Source organism: Callithrix jacchus, chromosome 16 (assembly GCF_049354715.1).
Source record: "Callithrix jacchus isolate 240 chromosome 16, calJac240_pri, whole genome shotgun sequence".
NCBI classification, from domain to species: domain Eukaryota; kingdom Metazoa; phylum Chordata; class Mammalia; order Primates; family Cebidae; genus Callithrix; species Callithrix jacchus.
In genome coordinates, this window is record NC_133517.1 from 1,890,768 (window position 1) to 1,914,336 (window position 23,569).

Consider the following 23,569-nt stretch of genomic DNA (forward strand, 5'->3'; position numbering starts at 1 on the left):
CTTTTGTCAGCTTTGTCAAAGATCAGTTGATTGTACCTATTTAGCTTTACTTCTGGGTTCTCTATTCTGTTCCATTAATTTATGTGTTTGTTTTTTTACTAGTACCATGCTGTTTGGGCTACTGTAGCCTTGTAGTATAGTTTGAAGTCAGGTACTGTGATGACTCCAGCTTTTTTCTTTTTGCTTAGGATTGCTTTGGCTATTAGGGCCCTATTTCGGTTTTATATGATCTTTAGGATTTTTTTTTTCTAATTCTGTGAAAAATGCCATTGATAATTTGATAGCTGCACTGAGCATTGAATATGCAGATTGGGCAGCATGGTCATTTTAATGATGCTCACTCTTCTGTCCATGAGCATGGGATATTTTTTCATTTGTTTGTGCCATCTGTAGTTTTCTTTGTCAGTGTTTTGCAATTCTCCTTGTAGAGAGATCTCCTTGATTAAATGTATTCTTTGGTATTTGTGTGTGTGTGTGTGTGTTGTCAATGGGATTGAGTTCTTGATTTAGTTCTCAACTTGAATGGTATTGGTGTATAGAAATGCTACTGATTTTTGTACAGTGACTTTTCATTTCTGAAACTTTATTGAAGGCATCAAGTCTAGGAGTTTTGGAGGAGACATTAGTTTTCTAGGTATGTGAGATCATGTCATCGGCCAACAGAGATCATTTGAATTCCTCTCTTCCAGTTCAGATGCCTTTTCTTTCATTCTCTTGCTTTATTGCTCTGGCTGTGATTTCCAGTACTTTTGTTTTTTGTGTTTTGTTTTTTTTTTAATGGAGTCTTGCTCTGTTGCCCAGGCTGCAGTGCAGTGGTGCAATCTCGGCTCACTGCAACCTCCACCTCCTGGGTTCAAGTGATTCTACTATCTCAACCTCCCGAGTAGCTGAGATTATAGGCATGCGCCACCATGCCTGGATAATTTTTGTATTTTTAGTAGAGATGAGGTTTCATCATGTTGGCCAGACTGATCTCAAACTACTGACCTCAAGTGATCCTCTCGCAAGCTATTCTCATGCCTCATGGGTGGTTTGGATTACAGGTGTGCACCACCACACTTGGCTAGTTTTATATTTTTAGTAGAGTCAGGGTTTCGCCATGTCAACCAGGCTGGTCTCAAACTCCTGACCTCAAGTAATCCTCCCTCCTTGGCCTCCCAAAGAGCTGGGATTACAGGCATGAGCCACTGCACCCAGCCTCAGTGCTGTATATTTAATAGGAGTACAGTGGTGAGAGTGGGCATCCTTGTCTTGTTCCAGTTGTTAGGAAGAATAGATAAGCAGCCGTTTTATTTTGAGACCGAGTTTTACTCTGTTGCCCAGGCTGGAGTGCAGTGGCATGATCATGGCTTACTGCAGCCTTGACCTTCTGGACTCCAGTGATCTTCCTGCCTTAGCTCCCGAGTAGCGAAGACTACAGGTGTACACCACCATATCTGGATTATTTTTACATTTTTTTTTGTGGAGATGGAGTATCACCATGTTGCTCAGTTTGTTCTGGAATTCCAGCCTCAGGTGGTCTTCCCACCTTAGCCTACAAAAGTCCTGAGATTACATACAGGTATAAGTCACCACACCAAGCCTAAGCAGCTTTTAAATCAGTGACATGCAAGGGCTGTCTTTGCATAAATCAGAAACTGTTCAGTATTTTTAAGCTTTGAGGAAATAAGAAAATGAAATCCTTTGGGAGGCCGAGGCGGGTGGATCATGAGGTCAAAAGATCGAGACCATCCTGGTCAACACGGTGAAACCCCGTCTTTACTAAAGATACAAAAAATTAGCTGGGCGTGGTGGTGTGTGCCTGTGATCCCAGATACTCAGGAGGCTGAGGCAGGAGAATTGCCTGAACCCAGGAGGCGGAGGTTGCAGTGAGCCGAGATCGCACCATTGCACTCCAGCCTGGGTAACAAGAGCGAAACTCCGTCTCAAGAAAAAAAAAAAAAAAGAAATGAAATCAGTGAAATAAGTGGTGAAAATGACAACTGAAAAACCCTTCTTTTAGGTAATGATATGGTTGAATATTTGGAAAATTAAGTAAGGGATTTTAATCAAAACCTCTTAGAGTTTTGGTAAGGTAACTGGATATGTAATAAATATATAAAAATAGAGTTTCTCTGTTCTGACAAGTGCATTGGGATGAAAATAGGAAAAATACTGTAATCTGAACAGCTGCAAAAACTTCAAAATAATATGTTTTTTTACAAAAACTTCAAAATATACGTAACAATTTGGTTATGTAAACTATTCAAGAACAAAACAAATGAAAGAAATGAACATAAATGAACAAATGGCCATGAAACAAATGAGAAGACAAATCTAATTTTTAATATGATCATAAGCTTCTGAACTATAGTTACAGCTATGATACTTCTTTTGAAGCTTTGGTTTTTGTTTTGTTTGGATCTAAAATGGTCTTCAGATTCTTATGAAAAGGTCAGTGTCCAGAAATGGTCAAGAAAGTCATGAGAAGAATGGAAGGGGTGGGGTGGAATGTATCTTTTCAGATTTATTTACTTACTGCTTACATAGAGATGGGGTCTCGCTGTGTTGCTGGAGTTGATCTCAAACTCCTGGGCTCAAATGATCCTTCAGTCTCAGCCGCCCTAAGTACTGGGATTATGTGCACGAGTCACCATGCCTGGCCTCCTTTCAGATTTATAAAACATTCTAAAGCTACTAAAACCAAAACAGCAACATAGGTCTAATCAGTTCATGACGTGCAGTATTAGAGGTGTTACTACTTCATGGTCCGGGATGTGGTCTCTAAAGTCAGATTTTCTGAGTTTATATCTGATCACTTCATGTACTTGTGGTGTGACCTTCGACTCAGTTATCTTATTGATAAAATGAAGATTAGGTTTCTGTTTATTGAGATAATATACATACTGAAAAATGCACAGACCGTAATTGTACATCCATTCTTAGTGAAGTTTTACAATGAGGACATAGATAAAAATAGTTTCACCCCAGAAACCCCATTTAAGACTTTCTCCCTGTCAGTTTTCATCCTTCCTCCTCATTAATGCTCACTAGTGTCTTGACTTCTAAGCCATAGATTACTTTGTCTCTTTTTGAATGTAAATAAATGGAATGGTGTAGTTTTTGTTCTTTTGTGTCTAGCCTCTTTCATGCAGCAGGACGTTCCTGAGAACGTTTCATGCTGTTGCATGTCTGGGTGGTTTGTACTCATCGCTGCATCGTGTTCTGTTGTACAAATGTGCCACCGTTTTATCGTTTCCAGTGTTCCTCTGTTGTGACTAAACCCGCTGCGAATATCCTAGTTCATTCTTTTGACTTGTAAACGTATCAGAACCCTTAAGACAGTGAGAAATCTCTTCTACTTCTGCAATCTCTTCTGTACCGAAATGCCCATAGTTCTTTCTCATTTCATCCTGAAATGGACTCAGTGCTCGCTGTCTTTTTTTTTTTTTTAACCATATATTATCGGGTAATATACAGTAAAAAAAATTATTTCTGAACTCAGTAAAGGTGAAATAGTTTCTTCAAGATGTCAGGAGAAGTATATTAATTACAAGTTTGAAAATCTGTGTAGGTTCAGATTTTTGAAAGATAATTTCTCCCTATATTGTGTCATCTTCAAGATTTTAGCATCTGCAATTACTAGGTGCTGATCTGCAGCCAACTTCATTTCCACTTCTCTTCTACCCTATAGTGATTTAAGTTTTTGTTTTGTTTTTTGTTTGTGGCATTAACTCTTTGAAATCCAGTTTTACTAGGCTGTGACCTGGTGTTGATTGAGCTATATTTGATATTTTAGTAATATCATCTCTTAATTTTCAGATTCAAGTAGTCGGAATTTTTTTGATAATGTTCTTGTCCATGTCTTAAGTTCTTTTCTTCATTGATGCCACCTTTTAGCTATCATTTTCATGGTGATTCTATTCATTTCACCTGTCTTGGTTGTTAAAGCCTGATTTAGAGTTCTCTGTGTTTCATATGTTAACATTTTTGCTTGTCTTTGAATGAGTAGAATGATTTCTCTATAAGACAGTGTAGGAAAGGGTGTAAGATAGGCACTCCCTGGTGAGCAGGAAGCTGCCCTGGGTCACAGGGGATCCCTAGTTAGAAGCAGAATGTGTGTGTGGGTGTGTGTGTGGACTTATTCTGTCCTCTGTGTGTGTGTGTGTGTGTGTGTGTGTGTGTGTGTACTTATTCTGTCCTTCTCCTTAGACAAAATATAGCAGTTCTAAGGGCTTTTTCTCACAGTTTTTCCTCTGGCTTTTTTGCAAGTATGTCATATAAATAGGTATTATTTCTTCTGCTACTTGCTAACTTCAGATCGGGCCCCAAGAGGTTCTTGCTGTCCACCCAAGCTTCCACAGGAGGATTCGGTTCTCCCAGGTTTTGCTAAATGTCTGCAGTAGTGATGTGAACCTAAAGTATCTTGCGACAGGTCACAATTCTGAAATTTTACTTTGTGAAGTTTAAGGACACACAATAGACATTGCTTTAGGAGGTCCTAACATGTGCCCAAGGTGGTCAGAGTAAAGCTTGCTTTTATACGTCAAAGGGAGACATGAGACATGAATATGTGTAAGATGTACATGGGTTTGGTTCAGAAGGGCAGGATAACTCTAAGCCAGGGTTTCCAGGTCATAGGTAGATAAGAGATGCAAGGTTGCATTTTTGGAGTCCTTGATCAGCCTTTCACTGAATACATAATTTAGTCTGGCTCAATGAATCTGCATTTTTACATAAACAATAAGACAGAGGAAGCAGTCAATTATGCCTTTGTCTCAGGTGAGCAGAGGGATGACTTTGTGTCCCACACATGTGAAGATTAGCTGTCAGTCTACATTGCCACGGTGAAATTCAGAAGCACTGTTTTAGGTTGAAGATCTTGAAGCCCGCAAGGAATTTCCTTGTAGCAAAATTGGGAGGGAGGGATGTAGCTTTATGTTCTTCGCTATCTTATTTAGGAACAAAATGGGAGGCAGGTTTGCCTCACACAGTTCCCAACTTGACTCTTCCCTTAGCTTAGTGGTTTTGGGGTCCTGAGATTTGTTATTCTTTCATTTTATTGGACCCAAGTTGATCCGGTTTTCATACTCTACACAGGTTTGCTGCGTATATTGTATGTGTGGGGTGGTAGTTGTTTCCTGGTTTCATCAAGATGGCATCTCATTTCCCTTTGGTATTTGGTTAGCTTCAGGAAGGAGAAGCAGGCAAAGACATCCTTAATATCTTACAATGGAAATTATTAGTCTTTTCTTTTATACATATAGATTTAAGAACAGGTGAAGTTAAGTAATTTCAAGGCCAGATAGCCAGGGAGAATGAAGAAGAACCTCTTTTCTCCAAGGCCAGTGCTCTTTACATTCATATCACAAAGCAAACTTTCATGTTTTACCTGTAAAGATATTTCTTTTCACCTCAGTTTGTTCATTAACGATACTGTCTTCTAAAATAGGATGGTCATAATGATTTTTACATGCTTATCTGCAAAATATATAGAAAAAATACTTCCTTTTCCATTCCATCCCCCACTCCGTCTTAATGATGAAGGAACATTTGTTTTGCATTTTCCTGGACTTTGATATACACACAAAGTGCATTTTTATCTCATACCTCTATTATTTATTGTTTCACATTTCTAACCGACCTCAGCCTCCCCAGATAAATGAAAGCATACTGTACTTTTTTTTTTTTTTAGGTGGAGTTTCACTTTTGTTGCCCAGGCTTACTTAAACTTCCACCTCCTGGGTTCAAGTGATTCTCCTGCATTAGCCTCCCCAGTAGCTGGGATTACAGGTGCCCACCCCCATGCCTGGCTAATTTTTGTATTTTTAATAGAGACGAGTTTTTACCATGTTGGCCAGGTTGGTCTCTAACTTGTGACCTCGGGTGATCCACACCCCTTGGCCTCCCAAAGTGCTAGGATTATAGGGCTGAGCTACTGCACCCAGCCCATGCTATACATTTTACTCCTTTTTCATTGTTGCAAGGTACTCCCATTTTTGAAATATCTTAAGTTTATTTTTCTTTTATTTTTCTATTAAATAGTGCTACAGTTCAACTTACTATTTTACATTTGTAAATTTTAACAATTCAGAAAATCAAAATATTTGAATATTTTAATTTTTTATATCCTCTGTCTTTTGTGTGTTTAAGAATCTTTCTACATTTTCTGCATGTACTGCAAGAAACTCTTTAATATACCCAACAACTCTTTTCTTCTTCAATTCAGGGTGTCACCTCCCTTTTATCCATTTTTAAGGATATGAAAACATTTTTCCTTTCTGTAACTTCATAATTCCAGAGTTTTTCCCCACTCTATTGTAGTGGCAGCATGATTGATTGATTTTTAGTGCAATGGCACATAATTATCTTACTGGCATCCCTGCCCCATAAAGACCATGTACTTCTTTACTTTGCTAACTAAATAACTAACTGTTGCTGTATTTACGGTAGTCGTTTTACAGATTGCCTGGACAACTTAGAAATAATCATTGTATATCATTCTTTCAGGTTCCTTCCCATTCCACCTTGTAGCATTTTTCATATTACCAGTCTTCTTAAAGCATCTATTTGATTGCATTCTTTGTTAAAAGAGCTCTTCAGGAGGTTTTTCTGAGTCAAGTCCACCTCCTTCCTTACCTTGGTGTTTTCTGTGTCTTTGACCACCTGGCCCTCTTTCTGTCTTCCCTCCAGACCGTTTGTCCTTAGCCAGTAGCACTTTGTATTTCTTGTCTTTGCCACAGCGTCATGTTCCACTCTTTTAAAGCACTTCTTTCCCTGTCTTTGTCCATATTATTTTCACACCACGACACTTACGTTAAATGCTTCAGAAAGCTTTGACTTCTCATTTCCTGTCTCTTCTGTGATTTTTATATCTGTCTCATAGCAGTTAACAAAGGTACAATAATCTCTCTTTTCTGGCCAACTAAAATCTTTTGTAACAGTGGACTTCTTTATGTATCTCCATATATAAAGCAATCTACATTGCTGCCTTGTCATTTATCCGTAATAAATATTTTTATACTTCATTCTTTGGAACTGAATGTCACGTCTATTTTCTGAAGGTAGTTTTACCGTTTAAGTAAATATTTTCTAGAGTCCTATTTAGGGTTACTAAATGTGTTATAGTTATACTAATCTAGAAATAGATGACGTATTTTAGACTTTCCCTTTACCTAAAACTGTTTTTAACATACATGTCTTGAGATAATACCAGAGGACAGTGACATTTGTGATGACATGGTGATCATTAATTGAAAGCCCTACTCCTTTGTTTTCAGATGTAGCATCTTATGTATTCTTCTTTTGACTTTCTCTTGGGATACCTGCTCAGAAACACCTCACTTAAGTTATAGGTTATAACACCTCTTTTTTTTTTTTTTTTTTTTTTGAAATGGAGTTTCGCTCTCGTTACCCAGGATGGAGTGCAATGGTGTGATCTCGGCTCGCCGCAACCTCCACCTCCTGGGTTCAGACAATTCTCCTGCCTCAGCCTCCTGAGTAGCTGGGATTACAGGCATGCGCCACCATGCCCAGCTAACTTTTTGTGTTTTTAGTAGAGATGGGGTTTCACCATGTTGACCAGGATGGTCTCGATCTCTTGACCTCATGATCCTCCCGCCTCGGCCTCCCAAAGTGCTGGGATTACAGGCTTGAGCCACCGCGCCCGGCCAGGTTATAACACCTCTCTTATGTTAAACACTCATTTATGTTTAGGCTCTCTTTTACAGAGGCAAACAGGGATAAACTAAAACAGTCCTTTGAAACACTTTGTTAAAGGATCTTTAGAACTCATTCACACATACATGTTTATAAACATATGCAAACTTCTGCAAACAAACGATTGCCTCTTTTCCTTTCTTTTGTATTCTTTTTCAATATAGGAAATGTATGAAGTTGCCAAGAAACTCTGTTCTTTCTGCGAAGGTCTCGTACATGATGAGCATCTTCAACACCAAGGCTGGGCTGCAATCATGGCCAACCTGGAGGACTGTTCGAATTCATACCAAAAGCTACTTTTCAAGTTTGAAAGTATTTATTCAAATTATCTGCAGTCCATAGAAGACATCAAGTTAAAACTTACTCAGTATGTTTGCCATTAAAATGGACAATATTTGTTTAAAATACCTTTGAAATTTATCGGTAGCTTTAGTCACTGCATATTTGTTTCTTGTAGGCATATATTTATTATAACTGAGATTTATTCTTTGAGCATTTTCTGATAGTGCTTTATAGGTTGTAGTTTTTAATTTAAAAATGATAATCAGGCTGGGCATGGCGACTCAAGCCTGTAATCCCAGCACTTTGGGAGGCCAAGGTGGGTGGATCATGAAGTCGGGAGTTTGAGACTGGCCTGGCCAACATGGTGAAACCCTTTCTCTACTAAAAATTAAAAAATTAGCTGGATGTGGTGGTGGGCTCCTGTAATCTCAGCTACCGGGGAGGCTTAGGCAGGAGAAGAGCTTGAACCGGGGAGCCAGAGGTTGCAGTGAGCTGAGATCACTCCATTGTACTCCAACCTCGACAGAGTGAGACATTGTCCCAAAAAAAAAAAAAAAAAAGGGAAAAGATAATTCTGTTTACCATGTATCTTATGAGTCTCCCATAGTTCTTTCTCTTGGGTTGTTTTACTTATGAATAAGACCCAAAACACTTTTGAAGTCATTTATAAAACCAGGAATCTTTTTCTGCATCTTGACCAGTAAACAAAAGGCAAGATGTTAACATCGAACAGAAATAGGTACATTATCAAACACTGGACAATGGAGGAAACTTTCTTTGTAAATATTGCCAGCCTGCTACAGGTTTGATGAGGTAGAAACAAAAGCCCTTGTGTTTTCACTCATTAAGATGGCAAGTTTTAGTTCTTTGCATAGAAATACATTTAATACACATTGTTTTTAAAAACAGGGATATAGTTAATGTGAAAATAAAGCTGTAATTCAGCATGAAACTAACCCTTAGCGTGTGTGCGTATGCTTGTTTTTTGTTTTCGTATGCTTGCTTTTTGTTTTCGAGTCGGAGTTTCGCTCTTGTTACCCAGGCTGGAGTGCAGTGACAGGATCTCGGCTCACCGCAACCTCTGCCTCCTGGGTTCAAGCAATTCTCCTGCGTCAGACTCCCGAGTAGCTGGGACTACAGGCGTGCCCCACCATGCCCAGCCAATTTTTGTATTTTTAGTAGAGACCGGGTTTTACCATGTTGACCAGGATGGTCTCGATCTCTTGACCTCATGATCCACCCTCCTCGGCCTCCCAAAGTGCTGGGATTACAGGCGTGAGCCACCGCACCTGGCCAATCTCTTTTTCTTGTCTTTCTTTTTTTTAAATTCAGGTAACCTTTTCAATTCATATATATCTGTTTTGTGGTATGAATATTAGGTATATTTTGGCCTTAAGTTGAAAATGGAAGAAATCTTGGGAGGAAAGAGAAGGATTCATCAAGACTAGAAAGATCTTCTTAAAGTTTAAATGAGAACCTTTTCAAGTAACCTTTCTGAAGGGTTCTATTACCTATGTCAGTTTAAACTAGGGACGTATCTTATATCGCATATGATTTTATAGAAGTTAAATCACCAAGATTTCTTATTTTCTCCATGCTTTTGATAACATAAACCTATTTTCAGGGTGATAAAAGAATTATCTTTATTAGGATTGATATTTTTATCCTGTGCTTTCAATACATCAAATGTATTTGATTTACATAAGCCATAAGGTTGTATTCTAAGGTACTGCTAAGGTGAATCTTTTTGTAAATTCAAATTTGTTACACCTTTACGATTTTATAAAAGCCTAGTATTTACTTGTTTAGTATAGCTAGCTTTACTTTAGGGTGATTTTTTCTTTTCTGTTTTCTTTTCTTTTTTTTTGAGACGGAGCCTTGCTCTATGGCCCCGGCTGGAGTGAAGTGGCACCATCTCAGCTCACTGCAATCTCCACCTCCCAGGTTCAAATGATTCTTGTGCCTTAGCCTCCCAAGTAGCTGGGATTGCAGGCATCTGCCACCATGCCCGGCTAATTTTTGTAAGTTTAATAGAGACAGGGCTTCGCCATCTTGGCCAGGCTGGTCTCGAACTCCTGATCTCAAGTGATTTGCTGCCTTTGACCTCCCAAAGTGCTGGCATTACAGGTGTGAGCCACCGCACCCTGCCCTGGGGTGATATTTAATGTGTTCATCATACCCTCTCTGCTAAAGTGGACTTCCTTTAGTGAATAGCTAGCACATAAACTAATTTATGTTATGTACAATGTAATGGAGAGTTGGTGAGATTTGTGTATGTAATAATATGTGTTTTCATTCAAGCATGCCAATTCTTAACCAGAGCAGTCTCATAGTTTTACTGACTTTTGTGTTTTAAGTTTAGGAACTGCAGTTTCAGTAATGGCCAAGATTCCACTGCTGGAGTGCCTAACCAGACATAGTTACAGAGAATGTTTGGGAAGACGGGACTCTTTACCTGAGCATGAAGCCTCAGAAGAAGCTGAGATGAAAAGATCCACTCAACCGGTGCTCTCTCCTGATACGCCTGGAACAACTAGCCAGTCCTTGTTAACCTCATTTCCCAAGTCAGTGGCACATGTGTCCCCAGACACCACAGATGCTGAACATGGCAAAGAAATTAGGGAATCTGGTCAAAGTACTGTTCATCAGCAAGATGAAACTTCCATAGATACTAAAGATGGTGATCTGCCCTTTTTTAATGTTTCTTTGTTAGACTGGATAAATGTTCAAGATAGACCTAATGATGTGGAATCTTTGGTCAGGAAGTGCTTTGACTCTATGAGCAGGGTAAGTAATGTTAATTTAATATTTCTTATGTCATTTAACTACATTACATTACTTACCCTCAATATTTTATGTACTGAGAGAATGGATATTACCCTTTAGTAGAAATAAATGAGCTGTGGATTGAAACTTTTTAATATAGGTTGAATCAAATTATTTAACTCATAACTTTACTTATGAATTGATTGTAAATTTGTGAAGATTACTTGAGATTATATAGGAAGAATTTCCAGTGCAGTAACAATAATTAGGTACAGTAAACTACACAGGTCTTGAGTTGTTTGTGCAAGGAATAACCACGAAACAAATGAAGACATTGAAAATTTTATTACCCAGAAAGCCCCCTTGTGCCTCTGGAAAGCGGCACCATTTCCTTAGGGGCAGTCTCTTTCTGACTTTTAAATTCTGCATCTATCGGAGATCTTTAAATTCAAAACGTAGACACTGTGTTTTAGTTGTAGTTTATAAGTATAGTGAGCTTGTATTTTGGATTAAGGTCTTCTCCAGCATACTTGAAAATAGAAGTTAGCAATAGTGTTATTATTAAGTGATCACTTTTTTCTTTTTAGAGGTTGATGCTACTTTGAATAGGGCATAGCAACAATATCTGAAGTCTTTGTGATATTTTACATGGCCATTACATTACAAAAGCAAAATACAACCTTGTATTTGTTTATTCTTGTTTCTTACAAAATCAACTAACATAACTTTAAAATACTGCCTACAAGGGCCGGGCGTGGTGGCTCACGCCTATAATCCCAGCACTTTGGGAGGCCAAGGCGGGTAGATCACAAGGTCGAAAGATCGAGACCATCCTGGTCAACGAGGTGAAACACTGTCTCTACTAAAAATGCAAAAATTAGCTGGGCATGGTGGTGCACGCCTGTAGTCCCAACTACTCAGGAGGCTGAGGCAGGAGAATTGCCTGAACCCAGAAGGCAGAGGTTGCGGTGAGCTGAGATTGTGCCATTGCACTCCAGCCTGGGTAACAAGAGCGAAACTCCGTCTCAGTCAATCAGTAAATAAATAAATAAATAAAATAGTGCCTATAATGTAGTACTCACTAATTGCATTATACCCATTAGATTTTTTAAAAATATATATTAGTGGCTCTATTAGGAAGAACAGCTATTGGATGCTGGGCTTAATACCTAGGTGCTGGGATGATCTGTGCAGCAAACCACCATGGCACACATTTACCAAGCCAGCACATCTTGCACGTATACCCCAGAATTTAAAATAAATGTTTGAAATCAAAAAATATATATTATTTGCTCTAAAGCAGTGAAAATCCATTTTGGAAAATTTTATTTGTATATTTTTATTTGTATGTTCAAAGTATATGATCTGTAAATGTGATATATTGCATAATGCATGGCACTTTGCCATGATGTTTTTATTAGAGCAGTATTTTTCTCCTCTCAAGAATAACTGTACTTTTCTTGATAACACTAGTGGTATTTCTGAAGAGGAACCAAGTATGATATTTCTCTCTGAATGGAGATGCTTTGTCCAAAACAACTAACTCAATGGATATCTGATCACAGTAGTGCTGTTTGCCAATGAAGTAATAAAAACATGTACTAAGTTTTTTTTTCCATAAAAGGAAATGCAGTTTAAATCTATCATTTTTGTAGATTAATTCCAATTATAACAGTATTTGTCTCATGTATTTTCAACTGCCGAATTAAAAAGTCTTTCTTGGAAGATTAGTCAAGACAGATATTTTGGAAATTAGGATTTTGAATCACAGGGGCTCAAGTCTGGGCATTGCCATTCATTTATTACCTCTGGCATCCATAGTAGGTCACTTAACATGGGGTAACTAGTTTTATATTTTTGTGGGTTAAGAGATGCTAGTTTTGTAAATTATTGGTTTTTTGCCCCATTTTATCAGAAACATTTTATAATTGTTGCTGCATTTTTGTAGACTCACATTTTTAGATTTTAATGTTATTCTTGCTAAAATGACTCTTTTTGGAGAGAGATCCAAGATGGCCAGCTGATCACTAGCCCTCAGGCTTGTAGCTCCCAGTGAAAGCACAGAGAATGAGAGAATGCCACTCTTTCAGACGGCTCGCGGACCGGAAGATTCCCAACAGAGGAGCCCCATGGGTCACCAGTGCAACTCTTGTGGCTGGCGTGGCAATTTAGCCGGCACCCCAGTGCAGCAATCCTCGGTGCAGAGTAGACGGGACTGGGTCCCCCTTTGTTCGACGTTTGGAGCGCCACAAAAGCAGAGTCACCCGTTCAGCTGATTGAAGAAGGGATTCAGGAGGGAAGCCAGACTGGAGACTCCCAGGAAGAAAAGCACCACGAATCTTGACGCCACTGTTTTAGCCGGCGCGGTGGGTTGCTCAGATTTCGGTGCTGGGATCAACAAGTTGGACGTCCACTCAGAGACCTAATTTGAAAGTCGGTAATTACAAAGACGACAGGTGGATAAATTTACACTGACAGGAAGAAACCAGCATAAAAAGGCTGAGAATACTCAAAATCAGAATGCCTCTCCCTCTACAGGGGATCACAGTTCCTCATCAGCAATGGAACAAGGCCTGATGGAGAATGAGTGCGTTCCAATAACAGAATTAGGCTTCAGAAGGTGGATAATAAGAAACTTCTGTGAGTTAAAAGAACATGCTCTAGCCCAATGTAAAGAAACTAAGAACCTTGAAAAAAGGTTTCCCAAAATTCTAACAAGAATAGGCAATTTAGAGAGGAATATAAGTGAATTAATGGAACTGAAGAATACAACAGAACTCCGTGAAGTATGCACAGGTTTTAACACTCAAATTGATCAAGCAGAAGAAAGGATATCAGAGGTCAAAGACCAACTTAATGAAATGAAATGAGAAGATAAGATTAGAGAAGAAAAAGTAAAAAAGAATGAGCAAAGTCTCCAAGAAATATGGGACTATGTGAAAAGACCTAATTTATGTTTGATAGGTGTACCTGAATGTCATGAAGAGAATGAATCCAAGCTGGAAAATATTCTTCAGGATATTACTCAGGAAAACTTTCCTAACCTAGTAAGGTGGGACAATACTCAACTCCAGGTAATACAGAGAACACCACAAAGATATTCCTCAAGTAGAGCAACCCCAAGACACATAATCGTTAGATTCAACAAGGTTGAAATAAAGGAGAAAATTCTAAGGGCAGCTAGAGAGAAAGGTCAGGTTACCCATAAAGGGAAGCCTATCAGACTCACAGCAGATCTCTCAGTAGAAACCCTACAAACTAGAAGAGAGTGGGGGTCAATATTCAATATCCTCAAAGAAAAGAATTTTCAACCCAGAATCTCATATCCAGCCAAACTAAGCTTCATAAATGAAGGAAAAATAAAATTTCACGAATAAGCAAGCAGTCAGAGATTTCATCACCACCAGGCCTGCTTTACAAGAGCCTCTGAAAGCACTACACACGGAAAGGAACAACCAGTATCGGTCATCCCAAAACCTTACCAAAAGGTAAAGAGTATCTCCATAATGAAGAATCTATATCAACCAATGGGCAAAATAGCCAGCTAGCATTAAATGACAATATTAAACTCACAAATACCAATATTAATCTTAAATTTAAATGGATTAAATGCCCCAATCAAAGACACAGACACGCAAACTGAATAAAAAGCCAAAACACATTGGCGCTTTGTATCCAGATCCATCTCATAAGCAAGGACACACAAGACTCAAAAGAAAAGGTTGGAGGAAGACTCTCACCAATCAAACGGAGAGAAAAAAAAAAAAACAGGAGTTGTAACTTTTGTCTCTGACTAAATAGACTTTAATAGTAACAAAGACTAAAAGAAACGAAGAAGGACATTACATAATGAAAAAAGGATCAATGCAACAATAGGAGTCAATGATCATAAATATATATGCACCCAATATAGGAGCACCCAGATATATAAGACAGGTTTTCAATGACTTATAAAGAGACTTGGACTCCCGCACAATAATAGCGGGAGACTTTGACACCACATTGTTAATATTTGACGGATCAACGAGCTAGAAAGTTAACAGTGACATCAATGATTTGAACTCAGATCTGGAACAAGTAAACTCAGTGAATATTTATAGAATTCTTCCCCCTGGGTCCACAGAACATACATTTTTTTTTAGTATCACATTACACCAATTTTGAAAGTTACCGCATAATTGGAAGCAAATCACTCTTCAGCATTTGCATAGCATTTCACAGATTTAAATGAAATATTGGTTGGCTGTTTGTTTGTTATTTTCTTTCCTTATTCCTTCCTGTCTCCGCTGTTAAGCACAATTATCAGCATAAAAGAAGTTTTTACTACTTGCTTTTAGATTGCATTCCAGCCTGGGCAATATAGTAAGACTCCTGTTCTCTCTCCCCCTTTTCTCTCTCTGTCTCTCTTTCTTTCTTTCCTTTCTTTCTTTCAATAAAAGACTTTTTTTTTTTTTTTTTTTTTTTTGAGATGGAGTTTAACTCTGTTGCCCAGGCTAGAGTGCAGTGGCACAGTCTGGGCTCACTGCAACCTCTGCCAACTGGGTAACTGGGATTATAGGTGCCCACCACCACACCCAGCAATTTTTGTGGTTTTTAGTAGAGACAGGGTTTTGGCATATTGGCCAGGCTGGTCTTGAACTCCTGACCTCAAGTGATCTGCCTGCCTCCGCCTCCCAAAGTGCTGGAATTACAGGTATGAGCCACTGTGCCCAGCCTTAAGATGACTCTTGAATGTTCTGTTTCAGATTATACCACAAAGGGCAAACTGATTTTGTGTTTCTGACGATTAATAATTAGAAGCGTCTGAACTTAGCATATTTCTAAACTGCCAGGTTAGTGTCAGTGTAATTTATTGAGCTTTAGTATTTCTTTCAGACAACTTGTGGTCTTAAAAAATCTGTGCAGGGAAGTGGGTTTAAAGGTGGGACGGTTAATAATAGAGAGTGTAAGAAAGTTTGTTTTACGGTTTTTTTTTTCCTCAGTTAAAAATAGATGTATTTGTGGATGCCAGAGAGCCCAAGAGTAAAAATTAATGTATCACTGACTGCTAATTATTGAAAATTGGCTAAACAATTACTAATGAGATTCGTTGGTTTAAATATATTTAATCTAAAACATTTCTTCAAAGGTTTTTATTAGCTGTGGATAAATGGAATAAAAAGTGCAGTGAGATTTTAGGAAGTCCATTGGGGACAGTGACTTAAGCCTGTAATCCCAGCACTTTGGGAGGCCAAGGTGAGAGTATTGCCTGAGCGCAGAGAGTTTGAGACCAGCCTGAGTAACAGGCTAAGACCCAGCTCTACAAAACATTGTTTTAAAAATTAGCTGATTGTGGTGGCATGCGCCTGTAGTCCCAGCAGTTCGGGAGGCCGAGGCTGTAGGATCGCTTGAGCCTGCAGTGAGCTGTGATCATGCCACTGCATTCCATCCTGGACAACAGAGCCAGAACCTGGCCCCCCAAAAACATTTTTTAAAGGAAGTTATGTAAACTGTTTAGTGAATCATGAAACACTCTACTATGTTTGTCAGTGCGCACTTTCACTTTCAGTGAATTATTAAATTAAGAAACATGGTATTCAGGAGCCCGTGTTTTTGGTTTGTTTTGTCTTTAAGTCCTTGCTATGTTAAGTTTATGTGTAATTGTAGTTTTGCCAGGTTGAACATTTGAACCAATTTTTGCCATCTTTTTCATCTTTATCATTCTAATAATTTGTAAGCAGGCTTTGATTTGCATAGTACACTGGAGTAGAAACATACACACATTGGACTCCGTTACCACAAAATTGAGAAAAGGGAGAAAATGTTTACAAATGTGCAAGTTTCAGTTGAGACAACATGGTGCAAAACCAGTGCTGCCTATTCTGGAATAATGTCTCTCATTTTTGTGGTGGTGTGAGAATTGCAGCCTCTTATTTGACTACACTGGATTCTTGATCATAACAATAAAATAGTTCAGTTTTCATTGCTTTTGTATGTTCTCTGTGTACAAGACTGTGCATTAATCAGGTTTTTTTTGACTGCAGAGATTAGGGAAGGCAGCTTGAAGGAGGTAGTATTTGACTAGGATCTTTAAATAGAGGGTAGAGGTTGTCTTAAATAGTATAAGAAATGTGAACAAAGATCAGAGGTAGAAAAACACAGTTTATCTTGAAATTATAGACATTTCAGCTGGAGAAGATGAGAGGCCTGAAAGATTTTCTCTAGTACCAGATCAATGAAGCCTTTATTGTATTCTACATTTGTTGGATATTATTTGGGGGCAGAAGAAAGTTTTGTGGGGAGTTTTATTAGGAACAAGCATAGGAAGTCAGCAATAGAAGGTGTCGTGGTTGAAACCGACATATATGTATTAATAAACAGAAACAGTTTGAGAATTTGTGAGACTGATTGGTGATTGAAGTAGGCTTGGGAATTATCTCCAGAAAAGTTATATTTAATGCTGACATCATATTGAGAACAGTAAAAATGGACTAAGGGCAAAGTCCTTCTGAATCATCTATTTTAAGAAAACTAGACAGAGAAAAGGGAGCCGGAAGAGGATACTATGGAGGAACCAGTAGAAGTAACTTCCCAGAGCCTGCAGGGTTGGGAAGAGATTGTCTGCCATGGTAACTATTAAAGAGCCTGAAGTGAAGCAAGGTTATGGGTAGTTTTTGGCTGAGCAGTTTTTATGCAAAATACAGACAGAAAGGCAGCCAAGTAAAATATTTAAGGGACCGGGAGCATTATTGGAAAATTCTATGAATTCCATGAGTTTCAGCAAATGTGTAGAATTAAAGCCAGGAACAGGAGAGACGGAAGAGTGAGAAAGCATAATTGAGCAAGCAGATTCATTGAGAAGAGACTGAGACTAAAAAAGTTTTTATTGTGTGTCTCCTGGAGGGAGATAAGTTTGCCAGAGAAGTTTCTATGTTTTAAAGAGTAGTTGCATTGATAAGAGAATTAATGATATTATGCTTACCTTGAGAATACCTTTTCCTGAAAGAAACTGAGAAGTGATTTAAGTGTAGCACTGATTGAAATGTGTGATTCCTGAAACTGTATTCCTAATTACGTATTCTAGTGTCAATTCAGTATTGTCTAGGATGGTATTTATCCTGTTTTTGACCTTCTAATGAAAGTATAACTTACAGTTCCCGTGCTTTTCCTATTCTGTATCTTTGATCACTCACTTTCTCTCAAAGCTAGATGTCATAATAGCATGAAATATATTTTAAACTGTTTGCTGAAAACTGTATTTATATGTGATTCCCTGTCATTTAGCTTGATCCAAGGATTATTCGACCGTTTATAGCAGAATGCCGTCAGACCATTGCCAAACTTGATAATCAGAATATGAAGGCCATTAAGGGGCTGGAGGACCGGCTCTACGCCCTGGACCAGATGATCGCCAGCTGCAGCCGACTGGTGAATGAGCAGAAAGAGCTCGCTCAGGTACCTATCTTAGACTTTTCTCGGGTAAAGGCATTTGGGGTCTTTCTCTACACATATTTTATGTGCAGTATCAGTTTGGTGTGCACCATCTCTTCACTTTATCCTTGAATATTGTTAATGTGTTAATATTGTTTGCATGCAATAAAGCAGAAAGGCATGTTGTTTGATAAAGTGAGCTCAGGCTCATAGATAAACCATGAAACTGCTATTTGAAGCTGGGGGAAGAAATCAACATTTTTTGATACATTAAAAACATATGATCATATCATTTATTGTGCTAAAAATTTCGGTGCTTTCTACTACCCTCCCCATAGGACAAAGGATGAAATTTTTTTTTTTCCCGCTGTTGTTACCCAGGCTGGAGTGCAATGGCGCGATCTCGGCTCGCCACAACCTCCGCCTTCTGGGTTCAAGCAATTCTGCTGCCTCAGCCTCCCGAGTAGCTGGGACTACAGGCAGGTGCCACCATGCCCAGCTAATTTTTGTATTTTTAGTAGAGACGGGATTTCACCTTATTGACCAGGATGGTCTTGATCTCTTGACCTCGTGATCCACCCACCTCGGCCTCCCAAAGTGCTGGGATTATAGGTGTGAGCCACCGCGCCCAGCCAAAATTTTTTAAGAATAGAAAGAAAATGTGAAATTTTGAAGACTTTACTAATACTTTTAATAGTAATACCTAGGTTTTAGGTCTGATTTTATGCCATGTTCCTAGAACTGTTTAAAAAGTGGATTTTAAATCAAGGGAAGGTGATAGAATGGCCAAGTAGTAAACTTGGATGTTTCTCAGCAAACCAGTGCCTCTCTTTAATCCATGATTGCTTGGCCTCCACCCACCATGAGAAGCACTGTGCAAAACCACCCATAGCTGCACAGTTGAATGTCATAATTAGTTTCTGACACCTGGTTTTCTAGTTTAATTTTCCTCTGCCAATATTTTTTCTCTAATTGTGTTCTTTCATTGGAACATACGAATAATTGCATCCCCCATATTAAGTCCCCCGCCTTTTTTTTAAGGTAAAACATACTTCGATGGTGTTACAGTCGAGGATGATATAAATTAGAATGTCCTTCAGTATTTCCTTTTGGTGATAAGTTCAATTTTGTCTTTTGAACATCTCTTTAAATCACTTGATTTCTGGAGGATATTTTTACTTAGTTCTTACAAAATTCTAGGTTGTTAGCATTCTACTGTGGTCTTTTCTTTGCCTTTTGTTTGTTTTTTAGCGATTTTAGTATGAGGTGCCAAGACATGGCATTCTTGTTATTTATCCTACATTGGGCTTGTAGTGCTTCTTCAATCTGTGGCTTAATGTCTTATACTATTTGGGAAAATTCTGAGTCAATTTCTCTTCAGATCCTCCTTTTTCCTCACTTGCTTTTTCTTCTCTTCCACTTACACGTGCTATACCTTTCACTGTATCCGTTTCATTTATACTTGTTTCCTGTATTTTTCATCTTTTTATCTGTGTTTCGTTCTAGATATTTACTTTTAACCTACATTTTGACTATTTCTCTTTTTTAGTGACTAGCTGTAGCTAACCATATGCTCACTTCTTATTTTTGTTCATTTTTCAGCTCTACAATTTCAGTTTGGTTCTTTTGTTTATATAGTTTCAAATTCTCTGCCCAAATATGTAGTCTTAGCCATTCATCATCTCTTTGAACACATTAGCACATAGCAATTTAAAAATCTTTATCTGTTCATTCTGTTGCCTATATGTCTGTTTATATTTCATGTTGCTTATATTCTCACTCTTGTGGTCTTGCCTTTTCATGTACCTGATTTTTTTTTTTTTTTTATAAGAAAAAGAAATATTATGAGGCCTAGGATAACGTTTTCTTCCACAGAGAATTTATGTTTGGTTTTGGTATGTGCTTTGGGCACTTACAATCTTAAATTACTTTACTTCACTTTCAGAGATTTGGATGATTGGAAGTTGGTATTCTAGTTCTTGGGATGGCCATTCTACTTTCAGTTTGCTTCTTTTTTTTAAAAAAACATGATTCCATTTATATGAAATATCCAGAATAGGCACAGAAAGTTGATTAGTAGTTGCCAGGGGACTCGAGGAATAGCCATTAACTACTTAAGGATACTAGGTTTCTTGTCAGGGTAAGGAAAACGTTCTGAAATTAGATAGTGGTAATAGACTCATATCCTTGTGAATATACTAAAAACCACTGTATTCTACACTTTAAAAGGACAGATTTTATGGTTTGAATTCTATGTCAAATTTTTTTAAAGATTCTTTTTTTTTTTTTTTTTTTAATTGAGAGAGGGTCTCACTCTGTCAGCCAGGCTGGAATGCAGTGGTGCAATCATGGATCATGGTTCACAGCTCACTGTAGCCTCAACCTCCTGGGCTCAAGTGATCCTCCCACCTCAGCCTCCCGAGTAGCTGAGACCACAGGCACACACCACCACACTTGACAATTTTTTCTTTTTAAAGTAGAGACGGGGGTCTCACTGTATTGTCTAGGCTGGTCTCAAACTCCTGGGCTCAAGCAATCCTCCCACCTCCACCTCCCAAAGTGCTGGGATTACAGACATAAGCCACTGCACCCGAGCAAACAAAGATTCTTAACTGTAACATTCCATTTTCTAATCCTAATTGATGTCTAGCTTCTTTCTGAACGTGGGACACCAGTAGACAACGTTTATTGTCACTGTGTAAACATTGCTCACTGCAGGCCCCGGTGCTGGTGTTGTGTTACTACCTTCTCTCTGGAATCAACACCACAGTCCACAGACCTAAAGGATAACATTTCACACATCAGGGTTCAAGTGAATTCTCTTATTTACCATTGACTACTGCTTTTTTGTTTTCCTGGAATTCCTACTTACTTTCTTTTTCATGTAGACCCCAAAAATACACTTTGATCACCTAGAGCTGTAGACGCACTCCTGGTTACGCGACATCTTCTTACTTCTCAGGGCCATTGTCATCTGGCTCCAATCTACCAGCCTGTCCTGTGTCCTTTACTGCCTTGTCTCAACATCTTATTATTTCTTTCTTCCTCTTTTTTGTTCTGTTCCCTTATTTTGTAACCTTTTGAATGGGCATACACTCTTGTAACTTCCACATTAAAAGTTTGGGGAACCAAGCGCAGTGGCTCATGCATGTAATCCCAGCACTTTGGGAGGCCGAGATGGGCAGATCACCTGAGGTCAGGAGTTCAAGACCAGCCTGGCCAACATGAAGAAACTCCGTCTCCACCAAAAATACAAAAATTAGCTGAGCATGGTGATGGGCACCTGTAATCCCAGCTACTTGGGAGGCCGAAGCAGGAGAATCACAGTTTACTCTTAATCATAGGATATAACTTTTAGGGATCTGAAAGCAAGCAACATCTGTTCCATTGTACCTTCCTTTGCTTGGCTCTGGTCTTCAGTTTTTAATTTTCTAGCCCTTCAGGGAAGTGAGGACTGCTGACTACTTGTTTTTAACTTTGGACTCCTCTTCAAGAATTAGCAGAATTTCTCAGGGCAAAGCATTCGTAGTCACCTGACCCTCTCTACTGGTTTCTGTATTCTTCTGGATCCTAGCCCTTTACCGGTACCTGGCTTTTTCACTCCCTTCCTAGATCTCCCACCCCCAAGGCCACAGGGAGCTTGGCTGACCTTGCTAGATACCATTACTAGAGACAGAACTCTGCATTCCTGATTTGCTGCTTCTGCAGTGTTGTTTTTCTAACTTCCATAGATGGAGGCAAACAAAATGTATTTAACCATACTTATTTGATGATTAGTTTCAGTTTTTCCATGTTAGAAATATTGATTGACTATCCCAACACACCCATTTTTACATGCGTGTTCTAGTATTTCTTTAGGCACAATCTCCATTAATGAGATTGTTGAATTAAGGTGTTTGTTCATTTTAAATATTAATTAGTAATGTTTTAAACCCTGCCATGAAGGCAAAATCAGTCAATACTTCCAGTGAATAAGGAGAAGAGTAATTTCTCTGTTACCAGTGTATGTATATACTCTGCCATGTATGAACTCCGAATTGTCATTTGTCACATTTTCTTTTCCATGTTTTTGTTAGAATTGATCATATGTTGTCTGGATAATTCTTTGTCTATTATAGATCGTGCAGATATTGTCTCTCTGATCATAATTTATACAGATTATAAAACAAAATCTTTAAATTTCGATGCAGTCAAATTCATTTGTCTTTTTTCATATTTAATTTTATGAACCCATCTATCTATAAAATCCTCTCGATATCTTTGTAACTGTTTCACAGATTGAATAGACCAGGACTTTCAGTACTCTTTTCTGAGACCTTCCATATTTCTGTCTCTACTTTTTCTTTGCTCCCCTTAATCTTTTGATATTTAAAATACTGCTTTTAGTCCTCCTGCTTTATGTCACTTGAAATCTTCTGCAGTCAGGCAGATAAATTGGATGATTTTATATTTGATAGTAATATAAAGAGATACTTATTGCTGATATTGTCCTCAGGTCTACTTGGGTTCAGCAAATGGAGTTTTGTCATACAAGGAAAAGTCTTTTTCTGGGAATATGGTTGGGGTGATAATATTAGTCATTTTCTCAAAATGGAAGAATGCATTATTTGTGTATTTGAACTTTTGTTGTTTGTTTTCTAAATCTGACTGTTTAACCTCCCTGAATCTAAACTGAAGTAAAATTCAGTGAAATTTCTTATGTTGTCCCCATGGATATTATCAAATTAATTTTTGTTGTCTTGTGCTCATAGAGCTGTCTGTTTCAACATCTGCATTCACCCTAATTTAATTGTAGCATTTTGCTGTTTTTTTAAACTATGGAAGCTCATGGAATATAACTCTTAGCACACCAAATGAGTATTAGAGATAATATTCTTATTTTTAGAAAATATCTTTTCTTTCTTTGATTTTGATACCTGAGTGGTATACTCTTTTTAAACATTTGAAGGGAATTAAATATTTAAGTTCTCCAATGGATATTTTTTGGTATTCCTAAGTACTCCTAATGACTTTATTTAGAAGTCATCTACATTGCCTGGTTGTGTGTTGGGAGAACAATTGTAAGACAGAAATGTAGGCCCCAAGGTAGACAGTTTTCAACTGGGTGTGTCTGAGTGAGTCTGAATGTGAGCGAATTCAGTTTAATAAGATAATTTTCAATGAGCTCATTAAAGAAAAGGGATACCCAGTTGAAGTTAGGTGGTATGTGGTCAGTGGGACAACTTTTCACACCTGTATTGTCATGTCTTTGGCTACCAGGGGATGTAAAGCTGAGGTTTTAGCAGAAACTTCATTTCCTCAGCCAGTCTTTTCTAATCTTGAAGTCTTGATCCCATCAGGTTTATTTTCTCTTAGTATGCTGTACTCTACTGTATGGCACTTGTAATTAAATGGCTGCATGCTTTTTAACACA

At 38.3% G+C, this 23,569-nt stretch overlaps 1 protein-coding gene across 8 annotated transcripts in view; it reads left to right on the top strand.

The window, feature by feature from the left end:
• The window catches only part of RB1CC1 (RB1 inducible coiled-coil 1), a 102,706-nt gene that overhangs the window by 40,164 nt on the left and 38,973 nt on the right, over positions 1 to 23,569 (top strand). For all 8 annotated transcript variants that reach the window (XR_013527825.1, XR_013527824.1, XM_002807622.6 and 5 more), the window contains 3 exons: positions 7,863 to 8,065; positions 10,338 to 10,767; positions 18,010 to 18,180. Coding sequence is in view for 6 of the 8 variants with exons in the window: in XM_002807622.6 (XP_002807668.3) it covers positions 7,863 to 8,065; positions 10,338 to 10,767; positions 18,010 to 18,180 (804 nt within the window). In the remaining 2 variants the exon portion in view is untranslated. The remainder of the gene's footprint in view (positions 1 to 7,862; positions 8,066 to 10,337; positions 10,768 to 18,009; positions 18,181 to 23,569) is intronic.